A 22020-nucleotide genomic window follows, 5' to 3' on the forward strand; every position below is an offset into this window, starting at 1 on the left:
TGATGCACTGGGCCAGTTACTAGGAACTACTGGGGACTTAAACACCCTTCCCTAATAGCTTCTGGGGACAGTAGTTGTATGGAGGACAAAGCATAGCCCTCTTACATAAGATATCATTTTCACTGTCCTTTGAAAACCTGATTATTTCCAAACCAAGGATCCTATCAGCACATGACTAATAAATTGCTAAATGTATCCAGTATTTGCTGACTTACCATTTTAATTTTTTTATAAAGTAAAATCCCTTATACTGTTTTAGGTGGACTCTGTAGAGAAACTTAAAGGGGAAAAAATAGCATCCAGTTGACAACTATTTCACGCATTCAAATCCATCCCTTAGAAGTTCAGTTTTGAAGGAACTGAGGACACCAGAAGTGGGAAAGGGGCAGGAGGGGAAGGATTGGTAAAGGACCACAAAACATGTTACATTGCGTAATAAAGATAAAGTAAAAATAAGAAAATAAAAGAAATTCAGTTTTGAAGGAGCAGTTACGACAAGAGAGTACTGACAATCACGCAGATTTCTAGAAGTAGATTTTCCTCCCCACTGCAACCACTGCCTGGCCTCACATGAGTACCCTGGACTTAACCCAAGACCCTCTATCCACTGGCTCTGATTTATACAAGTCAACAACACTAAATCCCAGAGCTGCCACTCTTCAGAAAACAGTGGAGTCTTCCCCCAAGTTCACATAATTGAGGGTCTTCAACCAGCAGTAAAAGTAGCTTTGGATAAACCTTACAACCTGTGATGTTGCTTCTGCATAAGGATAACCCAGTCGTTTGATATCATTCAAGATTTGTTGTTTTTGTTTTAAATAGTGATTCAGATGATATGTAAGAAATACACGGTTAGGGGCAATAAAGCACGTTTTATGTCATCTGTAGTCGGGCTGCTCTATTATCCCTGCTGTTGGGGACAGGAATGAGAAACAGCAGCAGACGAAATCAGTACGTAATTCAAAATTTCACACACTAGTTACTTCTATTCCTTCCTGAACACGTTTATTAGAAGTTAAAGTTGACAGATGGGTACTTTGCCAAAGATAGGTGGCAAGAGAGAAAAGCACCACCCCACAAAAGTTAAAAGTTTGTGTTATTTGGGGAAAGACAAATATGAAGTGTGGGTCTGAATATTAGTTCCAAGAACCCTCAACTCATTGATTCTTCCCCAAACCGAAAACACAGCACACCAAGGCTAAAATATAAAATGAAGTGAACCTTAATGCTTAATATATATGAAAATGGGAAAGATAATGTTTCCTTTTGATTTTTGGAAGGAGAGTAAGTTTCAGTGTGAGCCAAACATCTGAGAGAACAGGAGTCTTACCTAGGTACAAGGATGAGTTTTCTTTCTTGACATTGTCATCTAAGTAGGTTGGTCCCAGAGTATAAATAGGTGTGGAGCCAATTCCAATGAGAATCTGTGCGCAAATAAATAAAGCCACATAGATCCAGTGATTATTTCCTCCCGAGTCCTTCGGGCAGGCGGGGGTCTCCAAAGTCGCCGTGGAGTTGCCATTCTGACACAGGCCGTCGTTGGGGGCTGAGGCGTTCAACTCTTGGATCTGGTAGGGAGGCGAGATGAAGTGAGGCAAGGCGAAGAGGGCAGCCCCCAAGGCGATGAGAAGTCCCCCCACGGCCAGCCACAGGGGCCGCCGACCCCGGCCGCCAAAGTAGCTGACGAACACCACCACCACCAGGTTCCCGATGTCAAAGCAGCTGACCAGCAGCCCCGACTCGGAACTCTTCAGACTGTAGCGCCTTTCAATGGTGGTGATGACGCTGCTCAGATACCCGGAGACCATTAACGCCTGGATGAAGGTCAGAAAGCACATGCAAACCAGGAAGCAGCGGGAATCGGTGAGGACCACATAGAGGCACCTTCTCTCCTGCAGCGTGGCCAACGCGGAGGACACCGAGACGGTTTTGCTGAGGTCCACCCTGTGGTTACAGTCCACGAGCCCTGCCATCCCCGCCGAAGTGGACGGGGCAGAGGGGCTGGGTGCCAACGGGTTCAGGCCTGGCTTCAGCTCCTGGTGGCCCAAAGAATCCATACAGCCAAAGGCTGGCTTGGCGTCTGCACTCGCAGGACTGAGGGTCGGCCGGCAGGAGGCGCTGCTCAGCACCGGTAAACTCTTAGACCTAAAGGTCTCTGGCTCGCACTTCTCTTGGACAGCTCCTACTGTGGCCCGTGCCTCCAGCTGCTCTCCAGCCCGGGGCTGCAGCCCAGTACCTTCGTCCATGGCTCTTAAAATTCAGATTCGATCGTTGATTGCCCACAAGGACTCTGGCGCTTTTCATCTACCGGCACGAGAGGCCGAAGCCGGGCGCACTCAATCGTGCCCACCTGGGACGGGTGCAAAGCCGCGCAGCAGGACATCCTCACCAGCAAGGAGGCGCCCAGGGCATCCTGACCGCAGCCGCGTGCCCCGGAGGGCAGGTGTCCGCGCGCTCCTGCGATGAACCCTGCTTGGCGTCCACCTCGGGGCGGTAGCACGCGGCAGGCGCCTGGCGCGTCCCGGGCTCATGCCCTCCGCCGCCGCCGCTTGGCCCGCGGCCAGGAGCGAACGTACCCCGCGCTCAGCGCCGGGGCACTTAGCGCCGCTGCCCGCACGGCATATCGCCCAGCTGCTTGCTGCTCCGGGGGCGCCCGGTCCTCGCCGCCTGGGCTCCCGACACCCTCGGGCGTGAAGCTGCTAACCTGCAAAGCAGAGGAAGGACGGTCAGCGAAGGGCAACTGTGGCTGGGGCTAGCGTCCCGGAACCCGGGACCCAGCGCTAGGTGACCCCGACGGTTCCGAATGGGACGGAGGGGCGAGCGTGGAGCTAAACCCTGGAGGAGAAGGCAGCTGCGGGCTGCAGCCTCTAGCCCCGGAACAATAAGCAGCAGGCGGTCGGCGGAGACTCTCCCTCATTGTCTGCCGCGGACCTGCCCCCGCCCCGCCCCTTTTGCCTTAAACAGTGCATTTGCTTTTATATGTTAATAATTATCAACCTGGCGGCTCTGACTCAGAAGCAGTGTCTTTTATTCGAGTGAACTAATTGCAACCTTTTCGTACTCCTACTCCATTACTCAAAATAGAAAATGCCCAAAAGAACAAAGGAAAGTTTCTTTTTTTTCCAAACACACAATGCATTCCCTGTCCCAATTTTAAAAAAGAAAAGAAGGTGGGGGGGAGGGTGGACTACGTGTGTAGAAATGTGTGTGCACACTTGTGCACTGGCACGTGTGTGCGACTAGATGTGAATTTGCTCCATCAGAGACACGTAGCAGCAAAAAGGTCAACGTGCTTGTCTTTTTATTCCTGACACTAAAAATAACCCCCCGCCTGAAAGAACTATTCAATTACAAATACCAGGGGCATTCGAGGCTGTGGCCCACACTAAGTCCCAGCGCGCAGTGTTAAGTGAAACCGAAAATCAATTTGCTTTGCGGAGGGCTGGGGAAGCCACAACCAAACAAAGAGATGCCGGCACGCTGTCACCGCGCGCGTGAGGAGCCCACCGAGCCGGCTCGACACGCGTTGGCCGGCGGGGAGGCGTGCTGTTTACCGAGCGCACCCCGCGAGCGTGGGCCCGGGGTGCGTGATCGCGTGCGCCCCCCACACACACACACACACGCGCGCGCGTGTACGTGTTGGAACCGCTCGCGCGATCCAGCACCCAGCTTGAATTCAGCGACAGCAGAAAACAGGTCTGCCACCGTGGTAAACCCCCTCCCCTAATCCTGAGGACCCCCACCCGACTCCTCCGGCCCGGGGCGAAGTGCACCAGGTGGGAGAGAGCCGGGCTCCGCGGCATTGGCTTCCATTCTGCGGCGCGCCTTTGTGATGCTGCTGAGAAAAGAAAGGAGGAAGCGTAAGGAGAACGGCGGAGAGGCTGGGCGGCCAGAGGTGGCCGCTCCGGCGTCTCCCTCGGCTGTGCTGGGCCGGACCCGCTCCCAGATCCCGGCCTGCCCGCCGCTCGCAAGCCCGGGCTTCCCCGCCGCCCGCTCGCTCGGGCGCCTTCTCGGGGAACCCCAGGAGCCGCTGCGCGCCGAACTGGGAAATCCCGGCAAACTCCCTCCCCGCGCAGGGGGCGTACGAGCTCCTGGCTGGGCGAGCAGCCGCGGCGCGGCGCAGACTCGCATGGACACGCGCATCCCGGCAGGGAGCTCTCGGAGCAGGCGTGGAATCCCAGGGACACCTCCTGCGCGAGCGCGGACACACACAGGCGCGCGCGTACACACACACACACATACACACACATACACACACACACACACACACACACACACACACACACACACACACATGCACAGCCCGTGGGAGGACAGGACCGCCGGGGATAGCTGGCCCTGCTGCCCGGCGCACAACCGCCGCTACTCACTAGCGAGCCGTCCGTCAGTCTGCCAGGCTGAGAGTGCAGCGGCCGGAGGTGGGACTACGGAGGTGCGGGGGTAGTTGGGAGCCTCTTGGGAAGGCAGCCTCGGTCCAGCGCCGAGAAATCAGTGAATGAGACTGACTCGGGCTGAACTCTTCCCCCCACCCTCGCCTGTCACCAAAGCCTCTCCTCTCCAAACAGACACCCGCGCACAGAGGCGCGCCCGGAGTGGAGCTGCAGAGGGCGCAGGCGCGCCGGCCCCCGCCCAGCCCAGCCCGCCCGCAGCCAGCCACCCGCGGCCCTTCACCTGCGCGGTGGGCCGGGAAGGGCGAGGACACCGAGGCCCTGAGGGAGCAGGCCTCTGAAAAAGTCAGCGGTTGAGGCAGAGAGCCCACTCAGAATAAAGAAATTTTTTCTGTTTGTTTTTCCGTGCCTTGGGCATCCACTATGTCTCACACACCACAGTAGGTTCTGGGACCAAAAATGAACAAGACAGAATTCGTGGTCTGAGGAAACCTCTGTCTTGTGGGGAAAATACCCATGATGTAAATAAATCGCTTAAAACAACGCAGTACATTGTATGCAGCGTGCTACTGGAGAAGCTAGTATCCGCTCACCTTCATTCAGGCAGCAGGACAAGCATGTGCAAAGGCACCGGGGCATGGGGAGATGAGTTACTGGGAGACTTCACCGACGAGGCAGAGGACTGGACAGCAAGAGTGACAGAGTGGGAAAAGACACTAAGGATTTCCCACGTCGTGTACTGTCAGTACGGAGGAGTCAGTGACATTCTGGCTTTGTCATCAGAAAGCTGGCTTTGGCAGTGAGGGGTGAACTGAAGTGAGGCCACACTGTGGGCACAGAGACAAGTTAGGAGGCAATCTCAAAACAGGATGTAGCAGTGGCAGGGGGCACTGAGAAGAGGGATCTGATTGAAAACACGAGGGGCTGGCCAGGTGGCTCAGTTGGTTAGAGCTTGCATTACACTACCAAGGTCAAGGGTTCAGATCCCTATACCTGCCAGCTGCCCAAAAAAAAAAGAAAGAAAGAAAATACATTAAGAAGGTAGATGTGGCCAGACTTGGCAGCTGATGCAATCTGGAGGATGAGAAAATAGGCCAATGTAGGAAGACTCCCAAGTGCCACACTTGGGTGACTGTGTGGATGATGTCCAATAAAAACACAGGAGGAGAAATATGCTCCAGGGGAGAAAATGGTTTCCAGTTTACATGTGCTAAGTTTAAAATGTCTTTGAGACATCCAAGTGTACATGTCCTATAAGCCACTGGACATAGGACACACAGGAGATTTGGACTAAAGATAAATATTAGTAGTTATCAGCCCAAAGGTGGCATGAGAAAGGATGGGGTGAATGGGGAAAATCATCCAGAGAGGAGTAGATGGCTTGGGGGGGGGCCCGCAGAGTGGATTCACACAAGGCTGCACAAAGGTCAAATAGGATGATCACTGAAAAGTGTATATGGGGACACTGGTCACCTCTGACAGAGCAGGATCATGACCTAATGTAAGAAAGGGGGTTACTCACAAGTAACAGCGACAATGCTGGCACTCTGCTGGCCATTGCTGCCATGCCAAGGGCACTCCATTGTTCCCTGGCCTTACCCAATGACAGCATTGTCTTCACTTTACAGATGCAACAAGTGTAGAGATATTAAGTACTTGGTAAAGGCACACAGCTAGTCTGTAGACAATATGAAGCCAGGTACTCCAAAAGTCTGCCTTTAACCCTGACTCTCCAGTCTATCTACTCCCTATCACTGGATCACCTCCTCACTTATCAATGCACACTGCAACCGTTAATCATCTCACTGTAGTTCAACCACCACCATATCTACAGCCACTCCTTAGAGAACAAGTAAGGCCAGCTGACACAAAGGAACAGTTAGTGTGTGCTTTTAGTCCATGCTGAGATAGCACTGATCTCCCGGCAGCTGAAACTGACTGATCAAATGCAGGAAAGACATGCACTTCTTCATTCCCTGACACTGTACCCTCTTCTTGTGATCTCCAACAAGCCCATGGCCACTTTTCCACAAACCAGCAATATGACTTCAGCTGCCGCTGACAAGGTGGGCAAGGATGCGTGGGACTTCCTGGACCCAAACACTCTTTTGAGCTTATTCTTGATCCAAACAGAATCGATCTGCCTCCTATTACCTCCTACCAAGCTGAATGCTCCATTCCCTCATTTCAGCCTCAGCTCCAGACATCAGATATTCTATAGCAAATTCAATCTGTTGCATCAGATGTCATCAGAGGGCTTCCCTACTAAAAATCAAACAATCATGTCCCTAGAACCCAGTGTGTTTATTCAGGGTCAATTACCATAACTAAACTAGAAACAACTCTGAGAACCTGTGGATTTTTTTAATTGCCATTAATAGAAAAGTCATGATTTATAGACAGAATTAAAAAGGTCCAATTAGCGCCCCACATAGGAAACAAGAAGAAAACATTTAGCATAGTTAGATATGACTTTCGAAAAGGCCAGGCATGCCTCCATCAGCCCTAATCTTTGGATTATTAGAAAGGAATAGACTCACATCATGGGGTTCCACCAGCCCGTGGCTTATCTCACTCAATATATATGGTTGCCTCAAGTGGGATACCTGCCTTGTTTGGTATATTGGGAGAGGAAGCATCTGATGTAAACTCTCTTCAAATTTTCAGGCTTACTGATGCTTCTTCTACGTCAGTCTAACATACATAAATGGCTCTTTTTCCTGATCTTTATATAACCGGAGGGTTGGAACAACAGCCTTTGGAATTACCTATGGCATTACAGGTTTAAAAATCTGGCTGTTCTGGACAGGGGAAAGCAGAAGGGAGCCTCTTCTCCTCTCCCTTTCCTTTCTCCTTAAAGAGGGTTCAGGTTAGAGGTCTCCCAGATGTAAAAAGAACTGAGTTTTTGTCCAGAATATTCTGTGGGCTTAATACATAATACATAGCTGCCAGTACTATAAATTGAATTACGTATCAATTGTTTAAGAGGGAACAAATTGTATCTGTAAGATAACCCCTTAATAGAACTTGGCATTTACACCCTTACTTAGCAGTAAATTTCAGGCTGGGTAAAACAGGAGAGAAACAGACATGGCCCTGGCCACAGTCAATGCAGGCAATCACTCCAGCCCTGTGGCCTGGAAGTCCTGCAAGTGCTAAAGGAGTGTAGTGTAGCCAACCATGTCTCTTTCAGCACTGCAAGTCCCACACCCCAAGAAACCACAGTCGCACAAACACTTGGACAGTTAGTCACCCTATAAAGGAGCCAAGCAATTGGGCAGCACCTCTGGGAGGCAGCCAGGAGAAGACAAGACCCCATCCATCAAGACCTAAAAGAAACGGCCAACTCCCTTAATAAAGTTAAGCCAGATACTCCAAAGCTAGTAATGGGGAGAACATTCCCTGTGAAGAAGAGACACTTGTCCCAAAAGAGTCACGTTCCCTTGAGAGATGTTTCATAATTACCACCACTGCCACCTGGGCCTAGAAAAGAAGGAGGTAGGATGGGAAGGGAAAAGAGGGAGGTCAGGAGAGGCAGTCCTCCATGGCCCCGAGCATCTCTGCACTTCCCTTTGGGGTGTGCCAAGAATGCAAGGCCCTGGCCACTCTTGCTTTGCTTTGTTTTGTTTTGTTTAGGCGGATGGCCGGTGTGGGGATCCAAACCCTTGACCTTGGTTCTGGCCACTCTTTACCCAAAGATTTCTCAGGGTTGTATTTGCAGCCAGCAGCCTTAAGGAATAAGGTAACATTTTTCCCTGGACTAACATCAGGCTTGCTTCTGCTTCTTAAAAAGAACTTGTTGGGAAAATAGTATAATTTGATCAGGCACCCCTCGCCTCGGGGTGGTTCAGTAAACAAATTGTTGGGGTCGGGGGGGAGTTGGTACGCATGCGTGGTGCCACCACCTTGGCTGGCGTTGACTGCCTCCGGCATCCGCCACTCAGCGCAGCCACACTTTTCAATCTACGGCTTCCAAGGACTAGTTACGGCTGCCAGTTACCTGGCCCATAGACCTGTATGTGAGGGGTCTGGGGACCCAGCCTGGCGTGTGAAGGGTCTGTGACCCAGTCTGGACAACAGGCTGGAGGGTTCTGTGAGCTCCAGACCCAGCCCTAGCGCTACAATTCGCCCAGCCGGCAGGATGCCAACATTAGCCAGAGCGCGACAGATGTGTATCCCCTGAGCACAGGACTGCTCTTCATCTGTGATGCCACCCACTGTGTGCACAGGCAGCCATGATGGGCTCTTTGCATCACCCCACATCCTGCTGACACCCTGGCTGCTACTTTTGCCATAAGTAGTAACATCCTTTGTCTCTGACTCTGCAGCCTCTCCTTCCCAGCATCCATGAAACAGTAGCAAACTAACTTGTCATCTTGGAAATAGGGATCAATCCTAGACCCTACACAGTTCTTGACAAGCACTGCCAATTTTACCACTTTCACCCAGGTATTACTTTCCTTACATCCTATGGTACAGCTGACCCAAGGCCTGAGCTTTCAAACAAGTCTTTCCTCAAGGCTAAAGGTTAGTAAAGGAAGAGGAACATATAGGATAACACAAAACTACGTGTGTTAGGCACGGTTGACTGGCACTCAGCATGCATTCCTTACTTTTCTGTTCCTTCTTGAATGGCAGTCTGGAAAGCTAAAAAACCATATTTCCCAACTCTCTTGCTGATTGGGTTCTGGATAAGAAATAATGCACTGTAGTGAGTTTTGGAAGGTGGAATGAGGCACAGGACATATCCTCTTTGGCTGTCTTATGCTAGCAAGCGGGGCATGGAGACGTGGTATGTTGGGTTCAGTATTCTGTTGTCCAAACTCCAGTTTCCAGGTGTTGGGAGTCAGTTGCAGCATTGGCCACTTTCTGATTTCTGGATCCAGCCATGCAGCATGTCCTGAGGTCAATAGAGCAGTGAAGGCCTTTGATTCCCCACCCTTAAGATTGTAGCAGGAAGACCAGCCTCCCCAGCAGGACAGATCTGCAGAGTTCTAAGAGTTGTTTCTGGTGACACAACTGGAGACCATTTGTCTGGCCCTTCTGGATATATTGCAAGCATCTAATTTCTGTAGCGAATCCCTTTCTGACTGAAAACGTAGAGTGGTTTCCCGTCCTGCCCTGGGCAAAGATCAATACACTAGATAGTTAGCTTGTAAATTATGACTCTCTCACAGTTTGGGGTCCCTATGCCTAGCTCTCAGCTTGCCTTTCTATAGCAGAAGTCCCTTGGGGGACCAACTTCAGGGATGATCTTAAATTGTCTTTAGATTTCTCAAAATCTAGATCCAAAGAGCAAAGTTCAGAGAAGGCAGGAATTTCTCTCTCCATCCTACCTTCTGGATTTCCATCACCTATCTGAGGACATGCTTCTTCCCTGCATAGTTGGAAAGACCCACATTTCAGGGGTGACCCAAAGATGGTGATCTTATCCCAAGACATAGAAGAGTAATTAACACATGACGATATAAAATAACACAATCACCGCAATAACACACTATTGAAGCTCCCCTGCAAAGCAGGTGGACAGCAGCAGGTTATCATTTCCCTGTATTTGTCTAAAAGAACTAAAGCTCTGACAGTTAAAAATATACAATTTCATTTGTGGGACAGATAGAGCAGCGCGATTAAGAATAAGGAGTCTGTAGAAAACGAACACCATTTGAGCTTTGTGGTGAGTGTGTGGGTGTCACACCATCTTCCATCACAAAGAAGATGCCCCCAATTCTAAGATGCACTATTATTTTATGCACCACCAAGAAGGAAAAAATGCTGCCAATTAAACTGTGACACAATGCTTTAATGATTAAAGAGAGAAAAAGAGGACTGCTGCCAAACTGTCTAAATTTAATCCTGGCTCTGTCATTGTGGAGGTATGGCTTTGGACAATTTATTAAACTTCTCTGCCTCTGTTTTCAACTTGGGGTGAATCCCAGTACCTATGTCATAGGGTTGTGTAAGCATCAAATGAGATAACATAGGCAACATATGCATAGAACAGTGCTTGAGCAGGGGTAGATGCTTAAAGGTCAGCCATTGTTATATTCATGCAATGCTGTCTTTTGTATTCATCTTAATTGTATTTTTCCTGTCTGATTGTTAAAGGGCAGGGGACCCAGTATCTTTTGTTTTGAGCAGGTCACACACTTCCCTAGGATTAGCTCCTGTCTAGAAAACCGTCAGACAAATAAAACATCATATATCTTTTAGGGTCCAGTATTTGGCGATTTTCATTTGTTTTGTTTTGTTTTTCACCTTTTAACCACGGGAATCCCTTTCTTATCAGTAACCACTCAAGTATTTACAAAAGTTAAACAAAAATTATTCCTCCCCTTATCATATCAGGACTTCATATTTCACATACATTATTTCATCTGCATTATCAAAGAAGGGGGCTGAGAATCAGAGTTGATCACCAACTCGCCCTAAGTCATACAACATAGAAAGTGTGGAGAGAGATCCAAGCCCAGAATAGCCACATTCCAAAACCTCTCCGCTTAGCTACCTTCCTCTATTCTCCCCCAGCTGTGCTTTAGATAGTGTTAGGAACTCATCTACTGGTTCTGATGAAACATGTCTCTAGAGTACAATATTTAAGTAGATTAAAGGATGAAGCAGTCCAAATACAAATAATGCATGTGATAGCTTTTGAATAAAAATACAAAATCAGCTACTCCGTACAGCCATGATCTCTAATGACTAGGATTTGGGCTTTTACAGGGCTGCCTAACCTTCCAGTCGCTAGCTGTGGTTTCATTCCCAATGCATGACTCCTCCCAAGCCTCCCCTGGCTATCTTCCCTTTGTTAGGGAGCTGGAGCCCCCCAGAACAAGCTTCCTGACAAGCCCACCCCCAGAACACTGCTGCCCACTTCCTGCCAGCATTCCACCATAAGGCTGAGAAATAGCTGGTCAGTCGTGATGAGAGGAAACACCTGGCCTCGTTCCCTGAAAGCCAGTCTTACAAAAGAGAAACAGAATCAAACCCAGCTTCCTGATCCCAAATCACAAACACGGCATAATAGAATTATTTTAATTTTTTTTAAAAAACACAGAAATATGGGGAACTGTGCACAATGGTCAGGAGCTCAGAGCTACCCATCTTTTCAAACATCCTTTCCTTAATACAAAGACACCTGGAAAGAGCTTTTTACAGAATTCGTTCAAATTCCCTTCTCTCCTGTCTTTTTTTATTGTTGCTAACATCTACCATAATTACCTGACTACAGAAAAACTCCAAAAAGCCAGGACGAAGCTCTGTATTATTTTGCTTATTACTATTATTGGCTTCAGCGTGAGTATACCCAGGCAACTGTGTTTTGGGCCTGAATTTTATGCTCCATTTTCTTTGGGTATCAGCGATACACCGACAATTGTTCTAGTTCTTTTGTTGTAACTGATGAATACAAAATGATCCGATACAAGCAGAATGTACCCCTTGAACATCAGAGAAGTGATTTTAAAGGATTTAGCATTCCATTTGAAAGCTGCGAAACCTGCCATCAAGTAATAGGATTTCAATGATAAATGCATTGTCTCATGTCGTTCCCTTTGTGAAAATTAGATCTGTTAAAGTCTAAGTTTAGCTTGCCTATCCTGAGAAATGCCAGGAGAAATGGACACGTATACAGTGGCCATAACATCTAAACATCGAGATCTGTTTTCCCTCCTTTAGTTGGCTTTATTTGTGAAATTTTTCCATCACAGAAAAAATGTGATTTTTCAAACCAAAAGGAGCTATTGTGAAAGTTAGTTCACATTGGACCTGGGATGAATTTTATACTGTAGAAGAACGAAAATATGCCCCAAGGAGAAATACACATTTTCTCCTTGTGATACATGCATTCTTCTTCAGTCTTCCCTTAAAAAAATAAAATAAAATAAAAAATACCCTTAGGAAGAAAGGTCTAAAGCTTTGAAAACTATATTTACTAGTCTTAGAAAATGTCTTTTTATTAATTTCTTTCACATATCTAATAGAAAGGCAAAACCAAGAACAAGCAAAGTAGTCCTAGCTATTGAAAAACTAATAAAATTAGCTCTCCCTATGCCTCCAAGACAGAATGTTAGCAACCTCCTGAAATGTAAAGCCCAAGATTCTGACATCTGCAAAGTGCAAAGCCCATGGAAGGAAGCATTCTGCAGATGAAGAAGGGTTTGAGCTGGACCCTGAAGAATAAACAGAGTTTTCACCTGTGCAGGTGCGACCCATGGCCTCGGAGACAGAGCAACACCTTATAAAAGAGACAAATCAAAAGCACTCTTGGGCATGAAGTCTCGGGAATGGTTGGGTTGCTGGGAGAGTTGGGACATGGAAGGGGAAAAACTGGAAGTAAGATGGGAAGACTGGTCACCTCTGGCTAAGAAATTTGGCCTCTAGTCTATAGGCAGTGGAAACCCATCAAAGTTTTCTGAGCAGAGAAGTGACAACATTAAGCAGAACTTTACAACGATTCATTGCTCAGGAAGAAGTGGCAAGGATTGGAGAAGGAGAGAGACTGTAGGTAGACAATTCCCAAAGCAATGAGAAGAATGCAGGCAAAAACTGGACCATGACCTCAGGTTCCGATAGTGAGTAAAGACTAGGTATTGAATCACTGTTGTATTCTGACGTGGGATCAAATCACTTTAAATTGGAAGAAATTTGGAGATTATTAAGCCAAAAATTCACAATTCTGTGGCAAAATCAGACTGGTGGTGAAGTCTGCATAGATATGTCCAGTTGACAACAGTATACAAACAACCAGAGTATGTTGTTGGAAACGTATCATTCGGCAGTATCGTTGTGTGCAAACATCAGAGGTTGTACTTTCACAAACCTACATGGTAGAGCCTATTATACACTTCCAGCTCCATTACCAGTTTGGGGGACAACTGTCATATATGTGCTCTACCATTGACCAAAACATCATTATGTGGCACATGACTCATATGTCTGTGTGAGGGTAAATATATATATATATATAAACACGTATATATAAATATGTATACATATCTATTTATTTTTAGTTTTCTCAATTAGTTACCAAAACTACTTTTAAAATGGGAAGATTTCAGATGAAAAATCCAGATTTCTGGATTCTTGAAATTTGGCATTTATCACATTGGGCTCAAGGCCCTCAATTACCTGCCTGATCCCTAAACCTCTAAGTTTGAGATCCCTTGATTTAGGCTCACTCCTGTCCTTCCATCCCTACCCCAATCTTAAGATGAAGAAACTAAAACCCAAGGAAGGTAAGCCATTTTCCCAAAGTTTCACTGGCAATTGGTGGCAAAGTCAGCGAGGGACAATGTGATACAATGCCCTTTCTACTCATTGCAACTTGACATATATAATCTCTGTTCCTCACAAGCTCTAAAAGGTAGACATCATTATCCCCATTTTGTAGAGGAGGAAACGGGTTGAGAGATTAGATAACGTGCCCAAAGCCACACAGCTGGTCAGCGATGGAGTCAGTGTTCAAACCTACATCCACCCAAGCCCTTTTCATGACACAATTAGTGTAAGATCCTGGAGCCAGACATACCAGCTTAAAATTTGAGCTGGCCATTGGCTGGCTGTGTGACAGCAGGGATGTCACTCAACCTGTCTGAGTTTCAGCTCTTTGGTCTCTAAACTGAAATGAGCTTGTATCTGACAATTAACACATTTACGTATGGTAGGAATTATAGTTCCTATGTACTGAGGGCTCACTGTGCCAGGGATTGTGCTAAGCTTCTTATTCTGCATAATAAAATATCTGCATTTAGATAGAAAACACTAGGATATAGGAAGGATGCCAAGCCTTAGGTAGTGAAGAACAGTGTAGATTTGCCCTCTGGTCCAGTCTCACCTGTGTGCCTCTGCCACACCCTCCACTGGCCTCATGTGGCACACCATACCCAGCTGATGCTCTATAACTGATAGCTCCTTCTACCCTCTCTCTTGTTCCTCACAATTAGGCCACAGGTTATTCAGCCCTTTAATACTTCCTCCATTCTAGTTTTTCGAGGAAAATAAGACTGTTTCTCCTCCACTCTCAGTAATTTAGACATATGTTTAGAATCAAACTGTTACAAAGTCTACAAAGTGCACTACGGTTCTTAAACTTTCATTTAAATACTGTTAGCTGAATTGTGTCCCCCACCAAACTTCAAGTGCTAATGTCCTAACCCCCAATACCTCCCAAATGCATTTGGAAATAAGCCTTTAAAGAGGTGATTAAGTCACACTGAGGTCATCAGGTGGGCACTAATCCAACATGGCCAGTGTTCTTATGAGAAGATGACATTTGGACACTGACAGGTACAAAGGAAAGACATGTGAAGCCACAGGGAGAAGATGACCATCAGCAAGCCAAGGAGAGAAGCCTCTGAAGAAACCAACGCTACTAATACCTTGATCTCAGATCTCTAGCCTCCGTCACTGTGAAAAAACACATTTCTGTTGTTTAAGCCCCCCAGTCTCTGGAGTACCATGGTTACAGCAAACTAATAAAAACCACAGAAAATGCTGATTCAAAAAATTCAAATATTGAAACATAATACTAAATAATAATTCATTTTAAAATTTATTCTTGAAGAATTTTCAGGATTTAAAACCTTTCTGAAAATAAGGAAAAGTAGTTCAAAACTTTCATGATTCACTCCTCAGAATAAATTGGAAGGAGATGACCTGTGGAAAAAATCCTACAGTACCTGTTTTATGCTCGTCAGAGAAGATGCTCCCATAGAATGCATTTTAGTGCCTGAGAAACGTTACAATGATTGGTAGGAAAAAAAGGTATTGTGATTAGGACATATTAAATAATCAGAGCCATTTACATCAAAGTAATTTAGTCCGTAAGTAAACAATTTAAAAGGAATAAAAGTCAAACAGATTTGCCCAATTGAAAAAGAAATGAAATATCTTATACCTGCATCTAAAATGGAAATGCTAATCACAAATCTTAGAACTTCCCTATCCAGCAATCCCACTACTGGGTATATATGCAAAGGAAAGGAAATCAGTATATCAGAGAGCTATCTGCACTCCCATGTTCATTGCAGCACTATTCACAATAACAAAGATATGGATTCAACCCAAGTGTCCATCAACAGATGAATGGATATAGAAAATGAGGCATATATACACAATGAAATACAATTCACCCATTTAAAAAAATGAAATCCTGCCATTTGCGGTAACACGGATGAGCTTGGGAGACATTATGTTGTGAAGTAAGCCAGGAACAGAAAGTTATCACTCATATGTGGAAGCTAAGAAAGTTGATCACATAGAAGTAGAGAGTAGAATGGTGGTTACCAGAGACTGGGAAGGATAGGGGGTAGAGGGATAGTGAGATGTTGGTTAATGGATAAAAAATTACTTCTAGATAGAAGGAATAACATCTACTGTTCTATAGCTCAGAAGGAGACTATAATTAACAACAATTTACTGTGCACTTTCAGTTAGATAAAAGAGGATTTTGAATGTTTCCGACATAAAGAAATGATAAGTGGTTGCCAAGGTCTTAGTGGGGGAGGGGATGAGGGAGGGCTGAACAGGTGGAACAAAGAAGATATTTAGGGCAGGGAAACTATTCTGTATGATACTGTAATGGTGAATACATGACATCATGCACTTGGCAAAAGCCATAGAACAGTACAACACAAAGAAGGAAACCTAACATAAATTGAGTTAATATAATAGATCAAGATTGATTCATAATTGTAACGAATGTGCCACACTAGTTTAACGTGTTAATAATAGGAGAAACTAGGGTGGGGGGCACTGGGTATGGGAACCAGCTGTTCATTCTGCTCAGTTTCTCTGTAAAACTAAAACTGATATAAAAATAAAGCCTATGACTTACAAAGAAAAAGAAAAAGAAAACATAGTTCAGGAAAAAAAGTGACAAAACCCCTAGTAAACAAGTGGTCACATTATCAATGTGTCCCAGTTCTTACTTCAGGCTTCTCAAACTGAGCATAGGTGTCCCCATGAGCACTGGGCATGCACACAGTAAATTTGGGGGCATCTTCCTAGAGAGTTATCTTTATTAAATTTTGGAAATAATATGACAAACAGAGAGATATCACAGGGTAGAAAGAAAAAGTCAGATATATATTTTAAAATAAAACAGGACCCTTGTAAGACATGTGGTGTTTGCTTACAGTTACTTAGGGCTACTGGTATCCTACACTCCCTGGGGTGTGTGGCCACTCCCTCCAGCCAGACTGCTTTTGTTGAAAAGTTTGAGAAGTGCCTTTATCTGATGCCAGTTTTATCCTCAGGAGGTGTGTGTTTGATTTAGAGGACCCCAGGGGAAAAAAAAAATATCTCAACCACACAATTTGAAATTCTCTTAATTTTGTCCACACAACTCTTTTTCAAAGGAGGATTGTGCTATCAATCTCTCACATTTTAGTATGAATTACATCACTCTTGTTTTTTTCTCAATACCTGAAATTAACCATGTTTAGAAGCTGGGGGTAGGGGGAAGACATTCATAAGTCAGGTCACCCATGGGAAAAGTTGCCAGCTCTGTTGGGAAATATGAAGGAACTATTCGCAAAGACGTGGCATGGTGTGGGGTCAACCACGTGGATGTGCCACACCCTGGAGACAGTAACAGTGGGATGCTACCCTGCTCCTGCCCTAGACCTGAAAGGGCGGGGGAAAGCAGCAGTTTTCAAACTTTGGACACAGAGAACCGCATGAGAAAGTCACAAATGGGAGCTGTGTGTGGCCTTCAGTAAAGGGACAATCTCAGCCCAGAGTGACCTTACAGGGAGAACACAGTCTCAGGTCTTCACTCTCCTGCCTGCCTCTGCTCTCCTACTGGCTGACTCCATTGGAAGGCAAAAGTGAGGGTGCCCACCGAGGCCATCCATACAAGCCAGCCTCCAGAGCATGGAACAAACTGCAGAAAAGTGGAGAGCTGATCTAGGAGAAGCGAGACACCAGCACAGGAGGACTGAATGGAGCAGAGAGAGGTGCTGGCAGGGGAACGGAAGCATTCAACGGTGGCTGAAGGGACTGAAAACGTTTCAACAATGGAAGACCTTGGGTTCCATTTTCAAAAACTTAAAAGCTTTACTATGAAAAGTTGTTTAGAAAATATGAATGGTGGTTTTCTGTTTAAAGTACGGAAGAAGGTTCTAGATACTACAAGCAAATAACGTGGAAACATGCTGCATTAGGAGGTGGTACGGTTAGCTCCTTGTGTGGCAGAAGGTTGCATTTGACCAGCATTCATTCCTCAATCCTCTTCCACTTCCACCTCCAGGAACAGACCTGGCCCAGTGGCCAGAAAAGCAGTCACACGTGGTGAATAGTCACATGCTACTGACCACGGTGACTGCTCCATGAACAGGCATGGGACCAGTAAGGCAACTTCCTTCCCTGGTCTTGTAAACACTGAAGCTGAGAGAGAAAACCATTTTTCCCTTTGCATCACTAAGCTGGAGTGTTAAAAGTCTGGCACTGCCCAAAGCCATATTCCACACCACACGGAAAATTCCAACCCGCAGTAGAAGGGAATGAGGCCATGCACGGTGAAGAGTGATGGACAGAGAGAGAGAGACAGTCCTGACAGTAACTGAGATCCTCCTTCGGGTTGTCCCTGAGTTTAGTACTGACTGTCCTTTCCTTTTACGGGAGTCAATAAATTTCCCCTTTGGCTAGACTGATTTGAATTTAGTTTCTCTTACCTGCAACCAAAAGAATCCTGATTAACATATTTTCCCATGTTATGGGTTAAATTGTATCCCACCAAAATATATATATATAAACTCCTAACATCCAGTACCTCAGAATGTGACTTTATTTGGAAATAAGGTCTTTACAGAGGTAATCATGATAAAATGAGGTTATTAGAGTGGGCCCTAATGCAACATGACTGATGTCCTTACAAGAGGGTGAAATTTGGAGACAGATGTAAACACGGAGAAAGTGCCATGTGAGAATGGAGTTATGCTACCACAAGCCAAGGAACCACCAGAAGCAAGGAGAGAGGCCTATAACAGATTCTTCCTTTATAGTTCTTAGAAAAAAACAACACTGCCAACAACATGATTCAGACTTCTAGCCACCGGAACTGTGAGACAATCCATTTTTATTGTTTAAGCCATTCAGTTTGTGGTATTTAGTTACAGCATCCCTAACCAACTAACACACCCAATAACTAGGATGTGGTAGAAAGAACTCTTACGAAGAGTTAGATGATTTCCAAAGTCTTCCAGCTCAGAGATGTGATCATGTCAGATATGAATAACTAACACACAAGAACCAAAAGTAGTCTCTTCTAACTGAGAAAGGCATATGTCCAGCTGCTAATTCAGAGACTGCCTTTGTGATTCTCCAAAGGACCCCATTCCTAATCCTGTCAGTCAGCCAAGCAGCACTTATGGAAGACTTGTTTCTTTATGTTCATTAAGTACAAATATTAAACAAGAAAATCAAAATAATAGAAACAGTTTTTCAGAACCTTGTGGACTATGTGGAGAAAATAGAACAGATACACATAAAGCAACTTATCTAAACCAACTTGTCAGAGAGTACAAACTAGTGTTTATGATTCATCATCTCCAGGGAAGCATCTTTAGAGATTCCCAGTGTCTCAGTGCACTACTAGGACAGAGTCTATAGGAGCCCCATTTCCAAGCATTTTGTATAATTTATGTAGAATAATAATGAATTCTTCTAAAGTAGGACAAAATCTTTGTTTAAAATGTTCCTGAGGACTGTAAATTAGTACAGCCATTATGGAAAACAGTATGGAGATTTCTCAAACAACTACAGATAGAACTGCCATATGATCCAGTAATCCCACTACTGGGTATATATACAAAGGAATGGAAATCACCATGTCAAAGGGACACCTGCACTCCCATGTTTATCACAGCTCTGGTTACAACAGCCAAACTATGGAACCAACCTAAGTATCCATCGATGATGACTGGACAAGGAAAATGTGGTATATATATACAATGGAATAATACTCTGCTGTAAAAAAGAATGAAATTCTGCCATTCACAGCAACATGGATGAGCTTGGAGAAAATTATGTTAAGTGAAATAAACCAGACATAGAAAGAGAAATACCATATGTCCTCACTCATAACTGGGTGGGGAGAGAGAGAGAAAGAAAGAATATACCACAATAACGTGTTGAACTTTCAAAAGGAGAGAACAAACCTAAGGATACTAGAGATGGGGGCGAGGAAGGGAAGAGGGTTGGGGAATGATTGGTTGGATAAGGGGCATAAAAAATAATTACAATTTGTAATAATGAATATGCTAATAATAAAAAAATTAAAATTTTAAAAATAAAAAGTAAAATGTTCCTGAGGCCTATATAGTTCCCCAAATATAAAATGTGACTATGAAAAACTAGAAAAAAATTAAACCAATAGCAGATCTACTTTTTTAAATGAGTATTTTGTTTCCAAGTTGTTGAGTTGTTGACTTGGGAGGCTCCATATTTATTCCAACAATGCTTCCATTGCTCATATGGAATTTGTATTAGTCAGACAACCAAATCCAGTGTAGCTAGTTTAAATATGTAGTAAGAAATTTATTAGAGAGTATTATCCTTCTGTGGAATCTCCAGGAGGATCAGGGAAGCACATTTGGGTATGACACAGCCATAAACAATGTTTAGAAGCAGGCCAATGGGAATATCCTGGCCAGAATCTAAGTGTGCCACCTCAATCTCCTTGGCCTTGAACCTCGGCCAGCAATGCCCCAGAAGAACCAAATACCTCCACCCCATCCCCTGCATGGAGAACTCACTCCCTGCCTGGCTACTGACTCCCATGGCTCACTCCTCCTTCCACAGCCCTTGCCAATATTTCTGTTTGGCAAAACCAGGCACATCTGGGCCCCCAGTTGCAAAAGAATCCAGAAAATGTAGATCATGGCTTCCAGCCCCTTTGATATAGGAAAGCGTGCAAGGAGGGTGGACCAAGCAGCCAGAATAGCATGTTCTTGAGTAGGATTCATATTTAACTGCTGTCATTACATTTTGCTACTGTTCTATTTCGAATGTATTAGATCTCATGTCTTAACAATAAAATTTAATCTTTTTTCATAACAACAAAAAAAAAAGAAGCGTGGACCGATTCACCATATGTCGCAAAAATTGCCCTTAGAATGAGTTTGTCAACCATAGCACAAAACTGTATTTCAGTATTTTATAGTCACACTTTGCTTTGAAAAATAACACCGTTAGTGTATTTGATCAACAGTTTATTTGCGTTATTGGCTCTAAAAATCTTTTTCATCTCAGAAGACTGTAATCCAACAGCAAATTCTGATAGTTTCAACCATTGATCTTCAAAACATTATGCCATAAGAACTGAACCGCTTTCCAAAAGATTCCCAAAAAAGTCTGGGCAATAGTGACAGTATTAACAGTGACATTTAACATCCCAAAGATCCTCCTTTGAAAGGGACAGCACTCAACAGGATAGAGATATTCTGAAATGTTTGCCTTTTAATCAATCCTGTTAGCTATAGACATATCTCGTTTGAGTTACCATCCAGCTTCCTCCAGGGAAGACAACCAAAGCACCTGACTGTTCCAGCTTCCTACCAGAATTCCTACAACCAGCAGCCTTTCAAAAGAGGCCACTGGCTAATGGATTCTGCAAGCAACAGCCCTGCAATGACTCAATACTTACATGGAAGGCCTCCCATCAAACAAGGTGGCTGCAAAAAATCACATTGCCTTAACAATTACCATTTTCCCCTTTGGTTGAATTGGCCTCTTTTAAAGATTCTAATGACCTAAAATCAAGTTTTCATTTATACATTCCACTCCATATTCTTAGACAGTGTTCAGAACCCATGCAATTTTGCTCTGCCAATACAAAATTCAGGACAAGATCCAAAATCTTACTCAGACTTCAGACTAAGTTTTTCTTTCAGGCCATGAAATTCTCTGTACAGATGCAGAGATAAGTGATTTTTGTTTTTACCTGTAGTGAGCACATATTCATTCTTGTAAGTAGCCATTCAGATTTATATTTGGGGAGAAATTAGGAGGAACAAGTATTATTTAAACTACACTACTATAAATTATTTAGGAGCCATTATGAAAATGTGATTTTCTTTGTAAATGACAATGCACATTGCCACCAGGTGGTATCAAATCACAGCCAGGACCAAGACGGAAGAGGATCAAGGAATTACAAGTCCTGGTTGGCTACTGCATGGGCTCACCCCACACATTCATTCACTTTTCAATACACAACGCTGTGTCATCTTCTGAAATTTTGGGGTTTCACATAGCACATTATGGCAGGGTTCTCTGTCCTGACAATGCCCTATCAGTTGTAGATTCTCTATATTTACCAGGTTGTAATAACCCTAAAGCAGCTGACTATGGAGGGTGAGAAATCCCAAGATCTACATCAGCAATCTAGAGACCCAGGAGAACTGATGATGTAGTTGTAGTCAGAATCAAAGACCCAAGAACCAGGAGAGCCATTGGTATAAGTTTTAGTCCAAAAGTTGGCAGCCTCAAGATCCAAAAAGAGCCGATTTTTCAGTTCAAGTCCAAAGGCAGGAAAAGACCAAGTAAGGCAGGCCAGAGGTGCTGCCTTTGATTCAACCTTTTTGTTCTACTCGGGCTTTCAATTGATCGGATGAGGCTCACCTACATTAAG

The 22020-nt window shown here is 44.9% G+C and overlaps 1 protein-coding gene and 1 pseudogene across 3 annotated transcripts in view; one reads left to right on the top strand and one right to left on the bottom strand.

Moving 5' to 3' along the window:
* SLCO5A1 (solute carrier organic anion transporter family member 5A1) overlaps positions 1-4549 on the bottom strand; it is a 139973-nt gene extending 135424 nt beyond the window's left edge. For all 3 annotated transcript variants that reach the window (XM_063079445.1, XM_063079444.1, XM_063079447.1), the window contains exons 1-2: positions 4371-4549; positions 1331-2704 (exon numbers count right to left, since the gene is read on the bottom strand). In XM_063079445.1, the coding sequence (XP_062935515.1) occupies positions 1331-2246 (916 nt within the window). In that variant the 5' untranslated portion in view covers positions 2247-2704; positions 4371-4549. The remainder of the gene's footprint in view (positions 1-1330; positions 2705-4370) is intronic.
* Positions 4550-5005: 456 nt separating this feature from the next.
* LOC134363650 (proteasome subunit alpha type-1-like) overlaps positions 5006-22020 on the top strand; it is a 34376-nt pseudogene continuing 17361 nt past the window's right edge.

This window comes from Cynocephalus volans, chromosome 15 (assembly GCF_027409185.1).
Source record: "Cynocephalus volans isolate mCynVol1 chromosome 15, mCynVol1.pri, whole genome shotgun sequence".
Lineage (NCBI taxonomy): Eukaryota > Metazoa > Chordata > Mammalia > Dermoptera > Cynocephalidae > Cynocephalus > Cynocephalus volans.